The sequence below is a fragment of the Solea solea genome, chromosome 6 (genome assembly GCF_958295425.1).
Source record: "Solea solea chromosome 6, fSolSol10.1, whole genome shotgun sequence".
NCBI classification, from domain to species: domain Eukaryota; kingdom Metazoa; phylum Chordata; class Actinopteri; order Pleuronectiformes; family Soleidae; genus Solea; species Solea solea.
In genome coordinates this window covers 30,603,414-30,628,067 of record NC_081139.1, presented here as the reverse complement: position 1 = coordinate 30,628,067, position 24,654 = coordinate 30,603,414, and the positions used below count along the sequence as shown (strand labels likewise).

The following is a 24,654-nucleotide window of genomic DNA, read 5'->3' as shown; positions in this document are numbered from 1 at the left end:
GATGGAATTATGGAAAGTTGAAAATAACAAAGAACACATTAAAGAAATGTCAGAACAAGTCTCACAACTGCAACAGAGAAGTGAAAATAGCGAGCGCTTCAGCAGGCGCTGGAATCTCCGCATGTATGGATTAGGAGAGACACCTGCAGAGAACATCAGAGGGGAGATCATCAAGTTGCTGGCGCTGCTCGCACCTGAAGACAAAGAAAAGCTGGGCTTTCTCGTTGACACAGTGCATAGAGTTGGAGTTCCCCGGGATAATGCAGCACGACCTGTCATCGTGCAGTTCACAATGAGATCCTTTGGAAACAAAGTCTGGAAGATTTCACGTGGCACTGAGATTCTCAAGGAGAAGAAACTACTGGTTAAGGAAGATTTGACACAAACCGACAAGATGGAAAGAAACAAGCTCTGGCCGCTTGTGGAAGCTGCCAGAAAGCAAGGGAAACGTGCTGGTGTTCGTGGTCCAGAAGCCTATATTGAAGGAAGAAAGGTGACTTGTTAAGTTTACAATGGGTTCTGGACTTTAAGGGTTATGTTAAATAAGTCACAGGAGCACTTCATTACATTTAATAATACTGTTGGTTTAAAATTCATGAATGTATAAATGGTACTTATAGTTGAGCTTTACTGTTTGTAAGTACCTATTTTATTCTTTCTTCAAGTTTCTAAGTGTTCATTTACCTCAGACATTAGCCAATTCTGTTTATGTTTTTATTGAGTTCATTTTCTTGTATGACTCAATTTAAGTTTGATGCACTAAGTTTGTGCTCTATTAATGTAAGGGGACTACGGGATAATACAAAAAGGAAGGCAGTTTTTCTCTTAAGCAGGCGTTGTAATGCAAATGTAGTTTTTTTGCAAGAAACTCATTCATCTAGAGATGATGAAAGATTTTAGAAGTCTCAGTGAGGGGACACAGTTTTTCTTTCTCATGGCTCAAATAATTCAGCTGGAGTCGCAGTTCTTTTGAATAGATTTAATGGTGATGTGCTGGATTCCGCTTTCTCAGATGATGGTCCATGGATTATATTGGTCTTAAAGGTGGACAACCTTCTGGTTATTATTTGCAATGTTTATGGTCCAAACAGAACAATTCAAGCAAAAGATATGTTTTCTAATCTCTCTGCAAAGGAAAATACAAAGAATGTGTTTTTATCATTGGTGGAGACTTCAATGATGCCCCTGATGATGAAATGGATCGATGGCCTCCTAGATCTACAGCTTGACTTGGTTTCAAATCTACCTCATTTCTGTGTGATCACCTTCTGCTTTCAGATGCTTGGAGATTTATGAACCCCAGTGTCAAAGATTATACGTGGACCAATTCTAGCAGAAGCTTACAGTCTAGAATTGATCTATGGTTACTGTCATCACATGGACTACAGTTCATTTCAGATGTTTCTCATTGTCATGCTCCTCTGTCTGATCATCAAAAGAGAAGTCTTAGATTAAAGGGCTCTAAAGAAAAATCAAACATCACAGGCTATTGGAAATTAAATAATAATATATTGGAAGACAAAACATTTTTTTAAAAAAGTGTAGAATTGCTTGCAAAAGACATTTTTAGTGAAAAAGATATGAGTCCAGTACAAAAATGGGAATTCTTTAAATTTAAAGTTAGAGAAGTTGCAATACAGTGTAGCAAACAAATAAAAGAAATACGTACCAGCAAAGAAGATCTTTAATGAGCCAGTTGCACAAATGAATGTCTAGGCACGATTTATCTGAGGATGAATTCAAATTGCTTAAGAATCTTAGTGAAGAGCTTGACAGAATGTATATGAATTTGGCCAAAGGTGCCTTCATAAGGTCCAGGGCTAAGTGGTTAGAGGAAGGGGAAAGAAATACTAGTTCTTTTTTTGGTTTAGAAAAGTCAAATAGGAAAAAAAATAATATTCCATCCCTAAATATAAATGGTACCATCAGCACAGACCACAATAATATTGCAAGTTACGTCACCTCCTTTTATAGCAAATGATATACATGTGAATTGAATCACTTCAAGAGCAGTGCATTTATGGAGCATATAAGAAAGTTGACTCCTCTGATTTCTGGACATTTCAAAGACAGCTGTGACAGAGAGCTCTCATCCTCAGAAATGACTGAAGCAATATGAACTCAATGAATTTAAGAAAATCACCTGGAAGTGATGGTCTCTCAGTAGAATTTGATTTATGCTTTTGGGCTTTAATTAAGGACCATCTACTGCTCATGTTTAAAGAATGTATTGATAGAAAGGACATGACGACAACCATGAAACAAGGTCTGATAACCCTTATTCCTAAACCTGAAACAAATCCTTTAATAATGGAAAATTGGAGGCCCATTTCTCTTTGAAATATAGACTATAAAATGATCTCACAGGTCTATGCTAAACGTTTGAAGAAAGATCTAGAAGAGATAATAAGCGAAAACCAAAATGCTTTTATGGCCAAACGTCACATTAGCTCTAATGTCAGGTTAGTATTAGATTGAATTGACTATTGGAACCACATAAAGTCACATGCACTACTTGTATTCCTCGACTTTTATAAGGCATTTGATTCAATTGAACATTCTTTCATGATACAGGCCCTGCACATTTTTGGTTTTGGGGATCATTTTATTAATACTATAATAATGTTTTATAAAGATATAAACAGCTCTGTCATTTTATATCCCAGCATTTCCAAAAGGTTTCCAATTTCAAGAGGTGTACGCCAAGGATGTCCTATTTCTTGTTTTTTATTTTTGATTGTGGCTGAAGTTTTGTTGTTAAATATCTCACATAGCCCCGATATTCATGGTTTGACCATCTTTAACAGAGAGATCAAAATGACACAGCTAGCCCATGATACACTATTGTTTCTAAGGGATAAAGGGCAAATACAAAGTGCATTACGTGCAACTGGTGCATTTTCAGAAGCTTCGAGTCTTAAACTTAATCTCAACAAAAGTCAACTTTTATGTTTCTATGAGACTGAAGAGAAACTTATGTTTGATATTCCTGTCAAACAGTGTGTTAAATATCTTGGTGTTCACATTTCCAAGGACATGACTCTCAGACAACAGCTACATTTTCTTCCCAAAATGAAGAAAACTAAGACAATTTTGAATTGATGGCTTCAGAGAGACCTTTCAATCTTTGCTAGAGTGTTATTGTCCAAAGCTGAAGGTGTATCAAGATTAGTTTATCCTGCTTTGTCACTTTTTGTTAGTGATATGTTCTGCACAGAAATCAATCATTTATGTATTACATTTGTGTGGAAACATAGGAGACATTGCCTCAAAAACGAAATTCTCACTTTAGAGAGAGCAGAAGGAGGATTGGGCGTCTTAGATTTGATCCGTTTGAATTGCACCTTTAAGATCAAATGGCTTCAGAAATGTTTGGAATGTCCGGAATCGCTATGGAATTTTATACCATATAATATCTTTGAAAATGGAAGCGGCTTCAACTTTCTATTGGGATGTAACTAGTCCGTTTCTAAATTGCCACTAAAAGTCTGAAAATGTCATCAACAGGCTTTATTGTCTTGGAAAGTGTGTTATGTTCACAACTTTTCACCACATAAAACTCTTATTTGGAATAACAGTGATATTACTGTTAACAAGAAAAGTCTATATAAGGAGGCCTGGATTGAAAGGGGTATTATCTATGTTTCTGCTTTGTTTGATAATAAAGGTCATCTTTATAGTTATGAACCATTTCTAAGAACAAAATCTGTTCCTATCATTTATAAAGAGTTGATTTCTGTAATGCCAGCTATTCCCACAGGCATAATTGAATGAATGAAATGTCACCTTGGCCATCAAAATATTGATCCTCAAGTGCCTTCTCTACTTATTGGTGGGATACCATTAACAGATGTAAAGTGTACAAACAAACATATAAGGAAAGAGATTCAAAACTAGAACAAGATTTCACCCAAAAGCAAATCTTTCTGGAATTCACAATTTGATCATATAAAGTGGCGCAAAGCATGGTTATGCCCCTTTCAGTTTTGTGTTTGGAATAAAATCAGAGAAGTTCATTTCAAAATCTTACATCATATTTACCCGTGTAACACAATCATTTCCAAAAGTGTTGACATTGATGCTAAAGTGCAAAACTGAGCCAGAAACGACTTTACATCTGTTTTATCACTGCCCCTTTTCTTTTGTTTTGTGGAGAGACGTAGAGAAGTTTATTCAGAACAGGACTGGTCATGTCATAGCAATTGCCCCAAAGGATATTGTCACTGAATTGAATTGTAGCAACAGATCTTTAAATCACATGGCAAATCTCATTCTTGCAATTGGCAAATTCAATATTCATAACTTAAAGAACTAGGTTCACATACTGACTGATCGGGGACTGAGACTGAGTGGCACTTGGCTGATGTACACTGTTAAGGTTGGCCACAATGCTATCACCAATCTTTTTAACCAAATCTGTTATCACAACACTGAGAGCATCAACAGAAACTAATTGTGGAGGTGTAGGGTCTGATTGAGCAATCAGTGTGGAGCTGGCAGAGGGGGTTAATGGAGGCTCAATAACTGACTGATCAACTGTGTTGTTCATAACACTGGGGAACACTGGCCTACCCCTACCATAACACAGTGAAGAAATCTGTTGGCCCCTCCCCACCCCAAAGGTGACATCACGTCCACGACCAGCCATAGCATGAACCATAAAACTGTCACTCTCCGACATCATGAACACAAAGTAACCTTGCACTGTAAACTGCACAATGTGCTGCAATACAACAGTTAAATGACAGGAGCACAAAATAAAAATCTCAATTTTTACAATATTGACTTCTACACGTTTCCCATGTATAGGGTTGGTCTATTTGGACACCTTTACCCAAAGCACACACACAAAAAAGTCTATAGTTTTCTGTATACTATACAAGATACTATACACAATATGAACACAAGGTATTCACATTATTAGCGTCACTTAGTTTAAATTCCTCTTCAATGTCCAGCGTTCCACACTTAGAGAATAACTAGTTACGTACAGTCATTAGCACGGAGCAATGACGAAACGCGAGTGAATCTTTTAGCACTCAATTGTCCGACACACCTTGAACGCACCTCGGGCGACTGCAGTCTCACACACCCACAGAGCGAGAGGAGGAGAGACGAGGCAGGTGAACGCCGCTGCTCCCCGGGGATCAGACGAGCGCCGATCGGTGATGCAACGGGTCGAACGGCACCAAGTGTAACGGTGTAGTTTTGCGGTCTGCGTTGTGAAGAATTCGCCGTACGCTGGATATCTTTTAGAGGAAGTCTCCGTTTATTTCTGACACAAAGCAAGTGAAAGAAAACTCCCATCAGCATGTGGAACACAGGGAAACGTGCCCTCTATAAAATAAACATGTACAGCTTGTCAAATTTAGCATGATAATCTCCATATGAGCATAATGACAATGCTAAACAATACAGAAATCACACAAGCGCACATCACGTACCTCTCCCACAACATGCAGCAGCAGAAGGGGAGAGGTGAGGGCAGACACACCCTTAAATACTGGGTGGGCACCCCAAAAGTGAACGTGGGGGACAGCAGACAATCATGAAGGTTCCACATGACAACTTAACCTGCCGTGTCAGGGTCAAATACACAAATAAAAACTTAAAACATACATTTTGTGTCATTATAAATAAAATAGACATCAGGTGTTCAATAAATTGCAGTACCTTAAAAAAGAAATACTGTAGTAACTGACCCTGTTACACACACACACACACACACACACACACACACACAGTAGTTGACTAAAGCAGTGGTTCTCGCGGACAGTCTCCTGGGGGGGTTGGATTATTATAACAAACAAATAAATCATCCTCATGGCGACTTTTTGGTACCAGGTACTATTTTTAGTACCTGCTCCTGCGAGGTTCCAAGCACTAAGCAGGTACTATGCGATGATTGGTCAGACTGCCGGCCGCTGACTGGCCAGAGTCCCGTCACAGGGACTGGTGTAAAGTCACTAGTCACTGTGTGTGTGTGTGTGTGTGTGTGTGTCGCGTATAAAAACAAAGTCACCGCAGTTTCACTCAGCCGTGCAGTGATGACTCCGCCCACATTAAGTAGGTACTTTAATTGTAGTTGAAATGCAAGAATTACCCCAAGAATTGAGGATCTTTGCAAGTCAAAGCAGGCTCAGGTCTCACATGAACATCGCCTGCAAGCTTCTGTAAAAAATGCAGATGATATTCCTACTATTAGACCTCGTAATAATAACAATAATAAAGCATACATTCATATCAAAGGTCTGGTGCCAATTCACAATTATACCAATAATCTATATAATTTCTATCTATCTATCTATCTATCTATCTATCTATCTATCTATCCATCTATCCATCTATCTATCTATCTATCTATCTATCTATCTATCTATCTATCTATCTATCTATCTATCTATCTATCTATCCATCTATCTATCTATCTATCTATCTATCTATCCATCCAAGGGGTGGTGTAGTGGGGGTGGCCCCAACTGCAATGAACCAGCTTTGGGGGGGCCCAGCTTGCAAAAGGTTGAGAACCCCTGGTCTAAAGTCTCATGTTTTATTCTTTATTCAGGTTGAGTCACTGCAGTTTGACAGAGATCAGCTGTTCTTCTCTGGTCTCAGCTCTGAAGTCCAACCCCTCACACCTGAGAGACCTGGACCTGAGTGGGAACCAGCTGCAGGATTCAGGAGTGAAGCTGCTGTGTTCTGGACTGGAGAGTCCACATTGTAGACTGGAGACTCTGAGGTGAGTTCACTGACTCTGTGTTACTGTTGTAAATGTCAGATGTTTCATCCACAACTGAAAGTCATTCATGTTGTCACATGAGTTGAATCAGTGATGGTTGTTCCATGTTTCCACTTTTTCTTCCCTCAGATGTAGAATCAGGATCTTTTCACAGCTGACGTGTTTTTTGTTTTCTAAAGTGTTTCAGTCGCTGTAGTTTTCACGTCAGTCGCAGCTTTGACCTTTTCTGACTGAACTTGATGTTTTTCACTTTCTCCTCTGACACGTTCACATGTAGCCAATCAGAATGAGTGTTGTTGATGATGTCACAGCTGTGACTGTTTACAAACAAACAGGAGCTTCCTCTCATCTTCAAATCAGCTGTGTCTCAGTTCATAAGGCTGGATCCTCCAAGTGTGGACTCATGGTCCAGATGTTGTCAACATGTGTCACAGCACCGTGACGTGGGCGTGTCCCAACTGTCACATGACTCGTCATCTGGTGTATGTTTGGCGGACGACCGTGTCCCAGAATTCTTTGCAGCAATAAAGGTGGTGGTAATGCACCTTTAAGCTGGTTTACTAAACACAGATGAATCAAAGAATCAAATCAAGTGTAAAATATAGAATTGTAAAGATGTTGAGAAGAAGTGTGATTCAGGACTTTGAAGTGTAGAGGGCAGTATTGAACCTCTCAGTGTACAGCCTGCACACAGACTCCACCTGTTTCTGCTTCTTATCATTGATTCATTTCATTGAGTTGAACTTGATGTGAAAAGTGAGGCTGTGTTGAAATTCACCTGTGACTTCTTTGTCATTTTGCTGCTGTTTCTTTGCGTCAAACGTCTTTATTCTTCACGTTCACTTGAACTGAACCTTCACACACTCGTGTGTCTCACAGTCACATGACTCATGCTTTCTAAATACACTGTAGAAAATGTTCAGATACATTTTCATCCTCACAGCTGATATTTGACTCACACATTAAAATTCACCTGCTGAACAAAACACTTTTATTCTTTATTCAGGTTGATAAACTGCAGTTTGACAGAGATCAGCTGTTCTTCTCTGGTCTCAGCTCTGAAGTCCAACCCCTCACACCTGAGAGACCTGGACCTGAGTGATAACCAGCTGCAGGATTCAGGAGTGAAGCTGCTGTGTTCTGGACTGGAGAGTCCACATTGTAGACTGGAGACTCTGGGGTGAGTTCACTGACTGAAGCTGCTGTTGTTTTTTTAAACTTTCATTTCATTTACATTAAACTCATTTTATTCACTGATGAATAAAATAAACTCCTTAAACACACACACACACACACACAGACACAGTCACACACACACACAGTCATACACACACACACACAGTCACACAAACACACACACACAGTCACACACACACACTCTCACACACACACTCACTCACACAGTCACACACACACACACACAGTCACACACACACACACAGACACACACACACAGTCATACACACACACACACAGTCACACAAACACACACACACAGTCACACACACACACTCTCACACACACACTCACTCACACACACAGTCACACACACACACAGTCACACACACACACACACACAGACACACATACACACAGACACACACACACACAGACACACACACACAGACAGACACACACACACACAGACAGACAGACACACACACAGTCATACACACACACACACAGTCACACAAACACACACACACAGTCACACACACACACTCTCACACACACACACACACAGTCACACACACACACACAGACACACACACACAGTCATACACACACACACACAGTCACACAAACACACACACACAGTCACACACACACACTCTCACACACACACTCACTCACACACACAGTCACACACACACAGTCACACACACACACACAGACACACATACACACAGACACACACAGACACACACACAGACAGACACACACACACACACAGACAGACAGACACACACACAGTCATACACACACACACACACAGTCATACACACACACACACACAGTCACACACACACAGTCACACACACACAGTCATACACACACACACACAGTCACACAAACACACACACACACAGTCACACACACACTCTCACACACACACTCACTCACACACACAGTCACACACACACACACACACAGTCTCACACACACACACACACACACATACACACAGACACACACAGACACACACACACAGACAGACACACACACACACACAGACAGACAGACACACACACAGACACACACACACACACACACTGTTCTAAAGTCTCATGTTTTATTCTTTATTCAGGTTGATGGGCTGCAGTTTGACAGAGATCAGCTGTTCTTCTCTGGTCTCAGCTCTGAAGTCCAACCCCTCACACCTGAGAGACCTGAACCTGAGTGTGAACCAGCTGCAGGATTCAGGAGTGAAGCTGCTGTGTTCTGGACTGGAGAGTCCACATTGTAGACTGGAGACTCTGGGGTGAGTTCACTGACTGAAGCTGCTGTTGTTTTTTTAAACTTTCATTTCATTTACATTAAACTCATTTTATTCACTGATGAATAAAATAAACTCCTTACACACACACACACACACACACACACACACACACACAGTCACACACACACACACAGTCACCCCCCCCACACACACACACACACAGTCACACACACACACTAACACACACACACACACACAGTCACACACACACACACACAGTCACGCTCACACAGTCACACACACACACACACACACACACACACACACACACAGTCACACACACACACAGTCTCACACACACACTCTCAATCACACACACACACACACACACACACACACACACACACATTGTTCTAAAGTCTCATGTTTTATTCTTTATTCAGGTTGTGGGGCTGCAGTTTGACAGAGATCAGCTGTTCTTCTCTGGTCTCAGCTCTGAAGTCCAACCCCTCACACCTGAGAAAACTGGACCTGAGTCATAACCAGCTGCAGGATTCAGCAGTGAAGCCTCTGTGTGATCTTCAGAAGAGTCCAGACTACAGACTGGAGACTCTGAGGTGAGTAGAGTGTTGTTCTAATCACAGTCAGACAAACATCAGTGTTTCCTCAGTGAAGCTGTGACAGCACAATAGTGACAGACTTCATGATTGGACACAAAGACACAGAGAGACAACAGACGAGCCACGAGCTGCTGCTACTCACAGACTAGAGCTGAGCGCCTCACATGATGAGCGTCCATCAGCTGTTTGTAGTTTGACTTCATCACAGATTATAGATCCACTGTATCATACACTGTAAAAACAGCAGCACATCTTGTTTGGTTAGAAAACGTCAAAGTAGCCACTTTCAGACTGGAACGTCATTTTCCTTCAAACTCTGACAAAAGCATGAAGAAATGAGCAAAATATCAAGAAATGATCTTTATCACAAGCAAAGAAATGAAAGTGAGTCTTCTCTGACTTTAAGAATTGACACCTTGGCAAGGGAGAACCCAAAAGCACGACAACGAGGCAGGAAAACGCAGATTACTAAGTCCAAAAGCAGGAAATCAGTCACAAACAGGCAAACACATCAGAACAAGAAGACTAACTAGAAATGCTGGAGCAAAAAACCAACACAAGACCATCTGAAAATGGGCTGCTATATAATCACTGAGGGACTAATGAGCCAATGGAAAACCAGGTGAGGGAAATGAGTTGATTGCATGGAAGAAAGATGACAGGAGAACTAGTGACAAGACATGGAAACAAATGAAAAAGACATGAAACAAACTAAGAGTTAGTGTAAGTACGTAAGTACAGAGAGAGTGAATTTGACCTTTGTGTTTTAAACACAGCAGTAGTGAAGCAGGAGCAGCAGGGATTTCATTCAAACTGTTGTTTGTTACTGTTTATTAAAGCTTACATGAAGTTGTCATTCTCTTCTTTTAAGACAATGTTAGAGTTAGTTTTCTTCACTTTTTCTGTCAAAAATGAGGACAATTTCCCAGAAAGTAGACTTCATTGACCTTTTTTTAAAAGTCTTCCACAAACACCTTCAAGTGTAAACCACATAAAACCACGAGAAAGTCATTTACATTCACATTATATCAAATAACATGAAGAGGCTGCAGACACAGACATGATAGTGACTCTGCTGTAAACATGAACACTGGAGTGACAAAGCCCGCCCCTTTCTGTTGGACCTCAGGTTAAAGCTCCGCCTCCAAGACTCTGTAACATGAGTCAAAATCAAAGTTGTCTCTGGTTTAAGGTTTATAGACAAATTCTGCATGAACAGAATATAAACACAACTTTTTCCTGAAGAAATATGCAAATGAGTGACTTGAGTATCGTCACCATGTGTGTGTGTGTGTGTGAGGCAACATGAAACAGTGGCAACAACAATTCAATCCAAAAACCAAATGTCCCTGAAATATATCTACTAACAAATACTTTCCATCAAAGTACACAGAGTACGCATTTAAGGCCACAGCTGAACATGTGACCTTGACTTCCATGTCAACAGAGATGAACATAAAGAAACAGCAACCCCTGCTGGTGAGGAGTAGTTCCTGCAGCACTATAGATGCACTATATGGACAAAAGTATTTGAATTGACGTGTTTCAATGGGGCTTTGGACTCTCGGCCTCTTCTCTCAGTGAAGGACAATCTGAAGTTCAGCAGACGCAGACATTTCTACTCCAACATGACTGTGTCCCAGTGGACAAAGCAACCACTATAAAGACATGAGCCCTGACCTTTAACCCCATCCAGCACCTTTGGGATGAACTGGAACAGAGATTAAGAGCCAGACCTTGTGGTCCAGCATCAGTGTGTGACCTCATCAATGCTCGACACAATGAATGGACACTAATTGTCACAGAAACACTTCAAAGTGTTGAGCAAAGTCTTCCAAGAAGAGTTGAAGCTGTTAAAGCTGCAAAACTCCATATGAAAATACTGTCAATGTATTTGAATACTTCATAATAGTCCAAATACTTCTGTTAATTTGTTTTCACACAACTCCAAACAACCAGTGTTTGGTGAATGAGTGAATGTGAGCTGTTGTGAATGTGTGATGTTGTTATTCCACATCTGAGCTGCATCACTGACTCTGACTCTGACTCTCTGTCGTCTTCTCTCAACAGGTGGACGCCACGTGTGTGTGATTGTGTGTGCTTGAGTGTGTGTGTGTGACTGTGTGTGTGTGTGTGTGTGTGTGTGTGTGTGTGTCCGTGTGTGCATGTGTGTGCGTGTGCGTGTGAGACGCTGCTTCAACAGATCTGTGACAGAACTCCAACGATGATGGTGTGATTTTTCAGTCCTAACGTCCTGAACCTGTGACGAGCTGTTTCAACATTTAACATAATGTGTCTTTAATCCAAGAGTATTCATCTACAATGTTAATAATATCTATAACCTTTATTACATGATGTATAATTACATATCTAACAGTTTAACCCTGACCAGTCAACATGTGTTTCCTTTTCATTTGCATCAGTTCAATGTATCTATGTTGTCTACTGATGAGTTTTAAAAAAATGCTTTTTAAATATTTGACAGAATAATTGCTTCAATATTCAAAAACTCTGAACTCCAGCACATGAGAGCTAATGAAAATAATGCCTGGTTCACAGTATGTGGAGCTAAAGAGAGTGTTTGTTTTAAATCAGTGGAATGTTCCTTTGTTTACTTCAAACTTAAAACAGAGCATGTTGATCCATGATTTCACTGATCTCTTTGTAAAATGATGGTTTATCATTATTGTCTGGTCCTTACAACAATAATGAGGCTTTTAGGGCTTTTAAAGGGGGCTGAGACCTGGTTTTAGGGTTAGGCATTTGGTTGTCATGGTGAAGGTTCAGGAATGCATTCTGTCTACGAGTGTCCTCACTAAGAATGCTGTACAAGAATGTGTGTGTGTGTGTGTGTGTGTGTGGGAGGGGGGGGCTTGAGATGTATAGAATGACTCAGCTCTTATGAAACTAAGACACTGATCCTGGTTTGGGTTTTTCCAGACAGAAATGGCCCTAACAGGGTAACTAATAACTAACTAATACAAGAACACACACATATTCTTGTACAGCAGTGGTCACCAACGTGGTGCCCGCGGGCTCATTTCACTTCACCTCACTTGCATGTATCCATATGATCACTGAGTAAAATGTCTTTGATATTGTTTATAAAACTGTGATAATCGTTAGTCAGCACTGAAATGAATGTGTATGCAACTGAATGCATAATATCCATCATTTAAATGGTCATTAAATGTATGAAATGTTAATATGGTAGCCCTCCATATTATTCTCTACCCTTCAGGTAGCTCTGGGTCTCAAAAAGGTTGGTGACCCCTGTTGTACAGTGTTCTTCTTGAGGACACCCAGAGACATCATTTTATGTCAAAAAGAAAAATTATTATTACGACAGGGTTAACACAACCCTAACCCATCTGAAACAAAGCCAAAACACATGAACACAAACATGAAACGGCGCAAAACCAAAAACACACAAATCCCAAAGCAACTGCAGGAGAGAAAACCTGCATTCATTAACAGAAGTGCTCCGGGCCTGTGGGGGGCGCTGTCGTGCAGCTCTACGACCAGCTGTTCTGACTACATCATTCTTTACATAGTGTTGAACGAGAGGATCAACGTTCTCCTGCTGTAACCCCGCAGTAGTTCGTGACTCGTGGTAAAGCCGCCGTCATGTGACCGTGCTCGACCAATAAAGGAGCCGCTTTTTGTAAAGAAAAGAATCAAATGTCAGAAAACAGTAACGACGATGAGGAAAATCCTCAGTCCTTTAAGAAAGTGATGTGTCAGAATTATAAACGCTGTATTTCATCATAGACAATCCTGTGGTTTTGTTACGATCTAAACATGTAAATCTTACAATATATGACACTGTGTTTATATATATATGCCAAACAAGTTTCTGACTTCCTGGTTTATTTCCGGGTTGTGCGGCCCATAGAGCATGTGCAGTAGTGTTACTCCCATAATGCCTTTCATCTATGTGAACGACTTGCTCGGCGCGTCCATGAACAGTGAAAGGCATGATGGGAGTACGCTACTGACGTGCACAAGCGGATTTCATGAATACCGATGGCACGTTTGCGTCAGGCTTTAAACCATGGATTTGTAAATGAAAACCAACGATAGTGAATACAGTAAAGTGAAAAGTATAATGACGTCATTACAGTTAAAATGATCAATTTAATTGGCCGTGAATATTAGTTTATATGTGTTGTTACAAGAATGATGTTGTTTTCTTCCATTCACTGATAAACTGTATGATAATCACTGTCACATGACTCAGGGATTATATATATTATTGTCCAAGAAAATAATAATAATAACATTAAGTACTTTTATTATGATTTAAAAAAACAATTCCATTGAATATTAACCATGAATAGGATTTTTGGTCTCATTGCTATGCTTAGTATTTTGGTTTAAATTTCAAAGTTCAAATTTTTGTATAGGTGGTTTACAAATAAAGCTAACTTATCTTTATAATTACAATTTATGGTAAATCTAATAATCCTAAAATATTAAAATAGTCAGGCCAGAAAACCTGCAGACTCACGATCATATTATTAGGAACAATAACAATGTGTTAAATGTAGTTTAAACCTCCAGATTTTTTCACTCAACATTTTACTTCAACTCTAATTCATGTGTTCATCACATTTATCAGTAACTTTATGAACAGATAGTGATGATAAGACCAGCAGCCTCCCCGGGAATCAGTGGTGAAGTGAGCGCAGGTCTGAGGTCATCACACCGTCATCTGCCCCGTGTTCTCGATGTCAGCATGAATCCACACAGCAGCTCGTTAATATAATTCAATTCAATTCAATGTTATTTGTATAGCGCCAGATCCTAACATACATGATCTCAGGTCTGTACATAGACAACATCAAGGAGAGCAGAGAAACACAACAGTTCACACAATGAGCAAACACTAGGCATCAGTGGAGAGAAAAAACTCCCTCTTAACAGAAGAAGAAATCTCTGACAGAACCAGGCTCACACATGTGCAGCATCTGCCTCGACCGGTTGGGGTGAAAGGAAAATGGGGGACAGGCACGGTTAATGACATATAAAAAGTCATATTCATATCCTGAGGGTGAGAGAGTGTAGTGGTTGTGCCGTCGCCCCTCTGCACAGGCGTTTGGGAAGGGAGAGAGTTTCCTCTGCGTCTGCGGTGTGCGACCTTCTTCCTCTTTCCTGGCAGCTGGACTCGGTACACCACCTCACCCAGCCGCTCCACCACCTGACAAGGCCCCGCCCAATGACAGTCCAACTTGGGGCAGGATGTCCACATCCCCAACAGAGCAGGGGGCGTTGGCGAGGGCGTGTGGCACTCCGGATCACTTCCGTCATGTCAGTGCATGCATAGGTTCTCACCGTAGGATCACTTTTTCCAGGGCCGCTTTGGTCCCGCCCTCCACAGTCCCCCTCTCCAGAGCCAGCTCCAAAGCCTCTTGTAAGGAGCGGGGATGGGCGAGATGGGTCTGAATGCGCAGCCTCCTGGGGGTTATGGCTCTGATGAACTGGTCCCTGGCTGGGTCTGTAGTCTATAGTGCTCCATGATGTTGTCTGTGTACAGTGCCTTGAGATAATATATGTCATAAATAAAATTGAATTCTCTGAAATCACTGGTATGGAAATATTTTGTGTTCCCCTGTGAATGTTGTCAACAATGTTCTTGTCATGGTGTGTAAACCATGTTATGTGTGAGTAGCAAAGCACAGGACGTCTCCACATGCATCATGAGGTCGTAGACATAACTCTGAAAACAACTCTGTTAACACAGATAACTCTTCTGTCCTCATTTGGAGCAAAACTTGCTCTAAATTCAACTTGCACTAAAGCGGTAACTAGTGCTATAGACGTGTTTGTAGCATCAGAAAAGTGACCTTAGGTGGAAAAGCCTGGATTTAAACATGTCATGAATGTACTGAACCACGCTACCAAATGTCAAGAAGGTCAAATCTTACTAGAAAGGTGTTTCCTTCCATGTATGATCATGTTATTGGAGGTCAGAGGTCAGATTGATGGACCTTCAGCAACACAGACTTGGAAGTTAGAGTTCATCTTCCTCTTCCCAGTCGTCAGAGACATCGATGAGGTCTATGTGTCCATTCTTCAAACCAGGAGGGTCCTGGGTTCTTCGTGAGGACCAGATCTCTCTACTCCTATCTCAGCAACGTGGGCCACAAATATTTAAGCAACCCTGCTCCCCAAGAAGTTAAACCTAGGAAATAAGAACCATGTTCTTAGTGAAGTGTGTTCATTCTCATAATGTCATACCATTCTGCACTGGTACAGTTTTGATTTCCTGTACCCAGAGGACACATTTAACATTTAGATTTTACAGTCACTGGAGACGGTGTTTGAATGTGTTTGTTCACGTGACATTTTGGACGTTTCCTTTATTGTTGTGCTGTCTGTCTGTAACTGTGTTGTTCTGTGATTGTCTGACAGTTGTCTCTTGGAAATGAGAGCCTGTGTCTCAATGAGAAATAAAGGTTAAATAAATAATAATAAAAACCACACTGCACTGTCCAATTTCTTTCTATTTTCAACTTATTATGTGTTTGCATTTTTAATGGGTCACATAGAAAAATAACATAACGTTTTCCCGAGTGTCAGTTCCTGTTTCAGTCATAAACACGTCCCATTTCTAATGTACACTCTATCACATCAGAGTATGAGGTTTACTGCATTTACAGTAAAGTCTGTAATGATTACACTTATCACATTCAAACATTTTCAGTGCAAAAGCCTCTGGTTAGAAAGATAACACAATAACATTGTACCATTAAACAGCATAAAGCACATTACCAATGAACATTTTCCATAAACCAGTGCAGCTTCAATATTCTTCACAGTTTTTATGAAGCGACGACATGTGCGGCCAAAATAAATCTTCTGTGCAAAGTCAATAAACAGAATACTTGCAATATGCCTGCAGGTCATCCCTCAGTGTGTCACAGGGCGTTCTGATCCATTCATACAGACCCACGGGGCGCCTGGAACCCTGAGCAGTGAAGCCTTGATGGTAGGCTTTGCCCTGATCTAAGAGAGAAGTGAGTGAAGCCAGTCCTGCATGCGAGGGAGAGGGTGTTTGTTGGTCGTTGATACAAAGACGTAATGACTCTTCCTTTTTTTCTCTCACACAGGTGCGGCGTACGGGGACTGAGACTTTACGATCCATCCTTTCATCAACAACTCCTGTGTGTACTTTTTTATTTCCTGTACAGAAGAATGAGCCTCCTGAACAGGGATATCATCCTTGACCCTGGTTTGCATCTGTAGGGATAACATCCAATGTCACTGTGGTCACAGGCAGACACTGCAGACTCTTCATAAAGCATTTCCTCAGTGACTTAGATCAGCAGGTGGTCTCCACAGCTAACTGCAGCCTGTGCTGTCTCAACCTGTCGTGTCTCGTCGTGTTTTCCATCTCAGTGACTTTGGCTGTTCTGATTCTCTTTGGCTGACATGTGACCACCTGCTGTCACTGAGGCTGTTCTAGAACACTTCTTCATTCTAGTGGTTCGTATCGGACCACAGGTCCAGAGGTGTTGTAGCTCAGTGGTACAGCCAGTCGTCTTTCAGCGTAAGGGTTGGGGGTTGGATTCCTGCCTCTGCTAGTCTACATGCTGACGTCTGTGCTGGCAGCGTGTGAATGGGTATGAAAGATGAGTGATAGAAAAATGTGCTGCACATAGATGTGCTGTATGAAAGTGTGTGTGATGGGGTTTGAGTGGTCATCTAGACTAGAAGACTAGAAAACCCTTGACCTGCAGCACACATGCATCATTGTTCCCACTCTGACAGTAGCTATGCTGTAGCTTTGTGGCCTTTGGACTTGGATGAGGTGTATAATAGCTTCAGCTTGTTCTTCTACACCAAGAGCTTTGCAGAGCCCTTGCAGAGGAGGTTGACAACCATGGCAGACACATCAGCGTTGGACTTGTGTATGAGAGTGATTCTCTGTTTGCAGCAGACAGGTCAAGGCTCTCTCCTGGATCAAGAAGCTCTCCAGGTGGTCGCACTGTGTAATTGGGGATGGACGTCTCTGTCTTCAGGACCTGTCAATGACGCTGACTTGTGATCCAGAGTCAAATAGTACTGTATCTGCATGACCACTGAGGCTGTGAATGGTGATGTCTCTTGAGAGCAGAGGGTATGAGCTCTTTTGGAGGAAGAAGCAGACGATTCATGTGACAATTGGGACGGTCCATGTTGTGGTGACAACAGCCGAACGACTATATCACACAAGAGTCCAGTTTTTTCTTTGTCAAAACATTTTGCAAACGTGTTTTTAAATTTTGTTGCTCAAAGTTTTGACCATGTTTTGAAAAAGTCCAGTAAAAGAAGACAAAGGATGTTAAATATAGAGGAATGAAATCATTTGAATCCAGAGGACGGCATTAATGCAACGTTATAGATATCACCTGCTGTTCAACACCACGACCAAATGACCACTGAGACTGCTCGTCCAGCACATGAAGGATGTCTCTAATCTAAGTCTGACCACAAGAGGGCACCCTTGTCTAACAGACCAATTTAACAGCTTTATGTAGAAATGGGTTTGTTGCGTCTGAGTGTGAAGGTGCAGCAGAAACTGCACTACACCACAGTAGTATAGTATCATAGTATTCATTATATAGTGTAGTCATGTGATATTTTCAATACAGTTGGTGAGTAATTGTGTTTATTGTGTGTTTGTATGCTGCCCAGTTTACACCAAAACAATACAATTTACTGCTTTTTTTAGATAAAAGAGATCACATTTAATTACATTCAAATGAATTCAAATTTGGCCCGGCCCTCAACAATATTGTTTGTTTCTCATGTGGCCCCTTGGGGAAAATAATTGCCCACCCCTGGTCTAAATGTAAAAATGTAAGCTTATATAAACTAAGGCTTATACAGTCTAACTACAGCTATAATGAAGCTATGTGGCAAAATCCATTAAATGTATTCCCTCTATATTTCCACTCACACACCTATAGGGCAGCAGTGAAGGTGGTGAGGAGTGAGGAGTGAGGAGTGAGGAGTCTCACCTTAGAACAAACAAAGTCATTATGAGGAAACAGAAGAACAAAAGTCACTCTCACATATGACGTCCTCTCTGAACAAATCACCTGACAGCACTGGTCGTCTCCCATGTTGTGTGTGTGTGTGTGTGTGTGTGTGTGTGTGTGTGTGTGTGTGCCCTCTGGCTCAGAGCTTTATCATGCAGCATACCAACGGTTTACCTGGATTGATCCTCTCCCTTTAGAATACACTAATATCCTGCCAAGAACAAGTTGAGCTGAACGTTACAGACGTGCTGCTCTGTAAGCACAGCAGCATAAAGACACTGGACTGTATCACCAGTGCGAGTGAGGTGTTCCCCCTCTGCTCACACATCGTGTGTTTGCTATTTAAAGGTACACACATGTCATCAGAGGACGAGGAAACATTTGACTGACAACAGTGGTCTGTATTTATATCGTGCTTCTCTAGTCTGACCAGTCAAAGCTGCTTCATGCTACAGTGTTTGCCATTCACCAGTTCACACCCATTCATTCACTCACACATTCACACAGTCCATTTATGTAAAGCCCACGTTTCTACCACTTGTCTTTCATATCCATTCTCATGCTTCCAGCACAGCCATCAGGAGCAACGTGGGACCGAGTGTCTTCATCAGCATGAGAAGGAGCCGGGAATCAAGCTCACAACCTTCCCGGTTGAAACATGGAGGTGTGGTTTAAGGTGATAAAATGGCCGTCTCTAAAGTGGCCATCCATATGTCCAGAATCATCAGTGATATTTTGACGTGAATGCTGCTAACACGTTATCCACTCATAACTATTCGTTGTCATCACCTGACTTGCTTGAATTCCATCCATCTATGATCTACCGCTTTATCCTCCACCAATCAGCTGAGCCACAGGATGATAGGTGGGGGTCCCACCCTGGACAGTTCACCAGTCCATCACAGACACACACACAGAGACGGAGACAAAGTCCCAGAGAAAAGCCATGCTCCAACCCAAGTCTTCCTGCTGCAAAGGCCAGAGTGCTAACCACCACAGCCACCGTGTGTCAGGGTTCGTACCACAGAGCACGAGACTGAGTCAGATAGGTGAAATCAAAAATGAGGCTTTATTGCTCTCTCAAAAACATGAAGAAAAAAGAATGCGGACGGCAAGAGAAAAAGGCCAAAAATCAAACCTATAAGTAGAAAACAAAAACCAGATCAACTTGAATCTACACTCTAAACATGAACAAGGTCACGAAGGACATGGAGACGAGTGAGGGAAAGGGACCAGGTGCAAACACTCAAGGTAAACAGACAAGACAAGGACAAGGTAGAAGAAGTGCAGAGCAACAGGAAACCCTACACCCTCACCAAAATAAAACAGGAAATGACCAAAACGCAAATTTGCCGACGTGTAACCACCGTGTGGGCGTCATTCTCTTCTCCTGCTGTGACTCTGTTGCTGCTGAAAATTGACCAAACAGGTGATTGTTTATAATAAATCAAACAGATATTGGGGTTTACGTGCTGCTCTAATGTTTTGAAGTGGGATTGCAGTCACTGTTTCAAACACTAGTGGCCGCACTTGTGATGTCATGTGATGACGAGCTCATGACGGAGCGCTGCAGTCCTCAAATGTGACGACTGAAGTGACATTTTCTAAATTCAACTGCCGCTAAAGTGGTAACGAGCGCTATAGACGTGTTTGTAGCATCAGAAAAGTGACCTTAGGTGGAAAAGCCTGGAGTTAAACATGTTCTGAATGTACTGAACCACGCTACCAAATGTCAAGAAGGTCAAATCTGACTAGAAAGGTGTTTCCTTCCATGTATGATCATGTTATTGGAGGTCAGAGGTCAGATTTAGTGACCTTAACGACAGACTGATGGACCTTCAGAGCAACACAGACTTAGAGGTAATTAGAGTTCATCTTCATTCCAACTCTTCACGCTGTATGTGAAGCAGAAGTTAGTGTGAACCAAAATGCACATCACTGTTATTTCCTCTTACAATAGAAACAAGAAAAACACAGTTTGTTGTGACTTGGTTGAAAGTGTTTCTATAGGATATGATGTGTGTCATCAGCAGGAAAAAGAGTGCATTTACAGAGTCGTCAGCTGTCAGCTGACGTGTGCCACCCACAGAAACTCCCAGCTGAAAGACGTCATAGTGCTAACCGCGCTGCGTGATTGACAGGTGATTTCTGGGAGGGGCAGAGCACAGAAATGACTGCACCAAACTGAGCAGAGACTCCACGATGATGATTACTCAGACCTTTGCCATGGAGCCTGTGTTTCTGCCTCTGTTTGTCTCTTTGTGACTTTTTCAAGTCAACAATAGATTTTGATGAATATTTCTGGGGATGTAGTTTGTGGCGCTACTGGAAAAGTGAAGATTGGAACTGTTTACTTGACCAACCAAAGCCCAGTGAGACAGCACACATGTCTTTTCTGACCCTAACCTGAACCTAAGCACAGTCACATGCATCACAATCCAATCCATTCGTTTGGACGGTGACTTCATGCATTCATTCATTCATTCATCGCTTACAATCATGGTGTGAAGGTGATTTTACGCAACACAGTTGTTCCACAAAATGATCTCTCAGCCGAACTTGAACCTACAGTATGTTGAAAACAGGTGAGTGGACACTTTACTTCCTGGAGAGGGAGGAGCAAAAGAAACAACAAGGGAAGAGAAGATGAAGAGATGAAAGACTGAAGTTTTATAGAGTGGCAGAGAGCTGAAGAGTGGACGGATGAAGTGTGGAGAGAAGGCCAAAGAGGCGGCGGCATGCAGCGGCACCAGAGTATGTGTTAGGAGCCTTGTTCTTCTAAATGAAAGTCCCTCTCTCCAGAGGGAAGCACAGCTCTGACTGCTCTTTCACACCAGCGGCCCTGAACACACAACCTCACCACAACCTCCTAAACCTGCACGCTAGTCCACTGCCAAAACACACACACACACATATGCTGACTGTACATGCACACACAAAATAACTTTACACACACACATATACACAGTACACACATATACACATGATGTGTACACATGTGTGTATTCATACACACAAAGTCTTTCAGGACTAAAAATAAACAAGTGTGTTGACTGTCTGAAATAACTGGACACACACACACACACACACACACACACAAACATGCTGACTGTACATGCACACACAAAAGAACTTTACACACAAATGCACGCACGCGCACGCACACACACACACACACACAAACATGCTGACTGTACATGCACACACAAAAGAACTTTACACACACACGCACGCACGCGCACGCACACACACACACGCACACACACACAAACATGTACTGACTACATGCACACACAAAAGAACTTTACACACACACACACAAACACAAACACGCACACACAAAAGAACTTTACACACACACACACAAACACGCACACACACATACAAACACGCACACACAAACACGCACACACACGCACACACACACACACAAACACACACACAGTGTTCAGTTGAGCTTCCTATATGGATCTAAAGGAATAGCAAGAAGACGCAGGTTCGAGCCCCGGTTGGAGCAGAACAAGGGTCTTTCTGCATGGAGGTCACATGTTCTCCCCGTGTGTGTGTGTGTGTGTGTGTGTGTGTGTGTGCGTGTTCTCCAGCTTCCTCCCACAGTCCAAAAACATGTAATATGGAGATTAGGTAAATTGGTCAGTCTAAATTGACCATAGGTGTGAGTGTGAGAGTGAATGGTTGTTTGTCTCTATGTGTGACCCTGTGATGGACAGGTGTGACCCCGCCTATCTCCCTATGTCAGCTGACATTGGCACAGCACCCCGCGACCCTCATGTGGAGGATAAAGCGGTAGAAAATGGATGGAGGGATTAAACTATAGCTGACTTTCACTTTCAAATTCTAAAAACATTTCCAATGAAGTGAAACATCCATGTTTGTTGTCCTTTAGAAGCAGCTTCCTGCTTTCAGCTGTCTGACGCTACACCGAGGATACGGAGGGCTGGGATAGCAGCTGTAAACGGTTTACAGCAGTTTACCAGCATCCAGAGACGCCTGAAAGAGTGTTCCACACGTTTCCATTCAGGTGAGTGATTTGATTGTTTATTGCTGTTTATGTTTTAGCGCAAAATCTGATTTTACTGCATAATTGTAGGTAACAAGACAGTTAGGCAGAAGATTCCTATGAACCAGCAGCTTAGAAACAAACAGATAAAACAGGGCAGAAATAAAGTGTCTGCTGTTGCTGTTTCAAATGTTATTACTGACACTGATTTGTCTTTTTAATGTGTCTCGTAAAACATTTGACACTGTTAAGAAACTTGTTTTTTCCACCTAATTCAAAAGGAATGCTTCTTAGCTGCTTACATGTGTGGAAGTGTGAATAAGTGGTGTGTGGTGGAGTGTCCGCAGATTCTTTGGTTCAGCGTCTTCTTCTGTGGAGCTGTCGATGTGACGTTGTGATGTTCCCGCAGTTTATGAATCTCTACGTCGCAAAACCGATACAATACAAACAAAATAAGCACTCAAGTCTGGGGAAGTGAGCTGAGGAAGACGCCCGGGTCAAGAATCCACTCTTCCTTCAGGATCTCTGGTACGTCCATATTTCCATATTAATAATAATAATGATAATAATGATAATGATAATGATGATGATGATAATGATAATAATAATAATAATTATAATAATGATGATTATAATAATAATGATTATAATAATAATAATGATTATAATAATAATAAAAAATAACAATAACAATAATAATGATAATACAACTGAGTCTGCTTTGAATTCTATTTATTTGGACAACCTAAACAAAGTGTTATCCCTAACCAGTTAATGCCTAACACTTATCTTAAAGGGGACATATTATGCAAAATCAACTTTTTAATCATTGTAATACTTATATTTGGGACTCTGGAGGCCCTACCAGTCGCCAAAGTGTGGAAAAAGAATACTCAGTCCTGTTTTCGTGGTTCCCCTTAGTGTAAGTATAGGCGATAAAACACGCAATGTTGAATTCCCTGCGCTTATGACGGCAGCAGGCGCATTTCACCATGAATGTTACCACCCACCAGTAAGTTTACTTGGAGAGCTCCACCTTAGCTCCACCTTAGCTCCACCTTAGCTCCACCTTAGCTCCACCTTAGCTCCACCTTAGCTCCACCTTAGCTCCACCTTAGCTCCACCTTGTCCCTATAAAATGCGAGAGTGCAGGCGAGGGAGGAAGAGCGGTATTATGTCAACGTGGAGGGACAAGTGTGCTGTTGGTGGCTGCACAGTGGAGCACAGTGTTTTACAGAGGATTTTATATATGAAGCTAATGTGCCGGATAAAGTCAGCAAACGTGTGTTCGTGTGTTCGCACCACTTCACATCAGACTGCGGCCAGCGGTCGCCGTATTTAGTCAGCGACCGTATTTCACCGACGTACAAACACACACATTGTTAAGAAAAGGTCAAATAGAGGTCATAACTGACCATTCTGACACGTCCTAATTAAAAATATTTGTTCAGTACGTCCTCCATGACTGGAGCACAGACTCAGTCTGATACAGTCACATACAGTGGCAGTTTATGCCGCAATCAGAAGAAGAATTGTGTGTGTGTGTGTGTGTGTGTGTGTGTGTCTCATTTGCATATAAAGGGACCAGGCACAAAACCGAGCGTTCTGAAAGGGGCGGGTTTAGCAGGGTTATTGAACTGCTATGGTGCTTCATCCTTATGGTATTTTGACCAAAGCATGTCACAGACATGTTCATTAGGACACCAGGGAACCAGTTTAACTTGGAGAAATAGGGTATAATATGTGTCCTTTAACATAACTCTTAGCTTGCAACTTAACCAAACCTTAACTGAAGACCAATGAGATTTTTC

General features: G+C 41.7%; 1 protein-coding gene across 4 annotated transcripts in view; it reads left to right on the top strand.

Annotated features, from left to right (window-relative positions):
* Positions 1 to 24,654, top strand: part of LOC131460188 (NACHT, LRR and PYD domains-containing protein 12-like) — a 366,580-nt gene that overhangs the window by 274,123 nt on the left and 67,803 nt on the right. For 2 of the 4 annotated variants that reach the window (XM_058630458.1, XM_058630457.1), the window contains exons 13-17: positions 6,566 to 6,739; positions 9,048 to 9,221; positions 9,623 to 9,796; positions 16,704 to 16,818; positions 16,912 to 17,198. In XM_058630458.1, coding sequence (XP_058486441.1) covers positions 6,566 to 6,739; positions 9,048 to 9,221; positions 9,623 to 9,796; positions 16,704 to 16,773 — 592 coding nt within the window. In that variant the 3' untranslated portion in view covers positions 16,774 to 16,818; positions 16,912 to 17,198. Of the gene's footprint in view, positions 1 to 6,565; positions 6,740 to 9,047; positions 9,222 to 9,622; positions 9,797 to 16,703; positions 16,819 to 16,911; positions 17,199 to 24,654 lie in introns of those variants that run through there. The other 2 variants (XM_058630460.1, XM_058630459.1) reach the window with 2 other exon arrangements.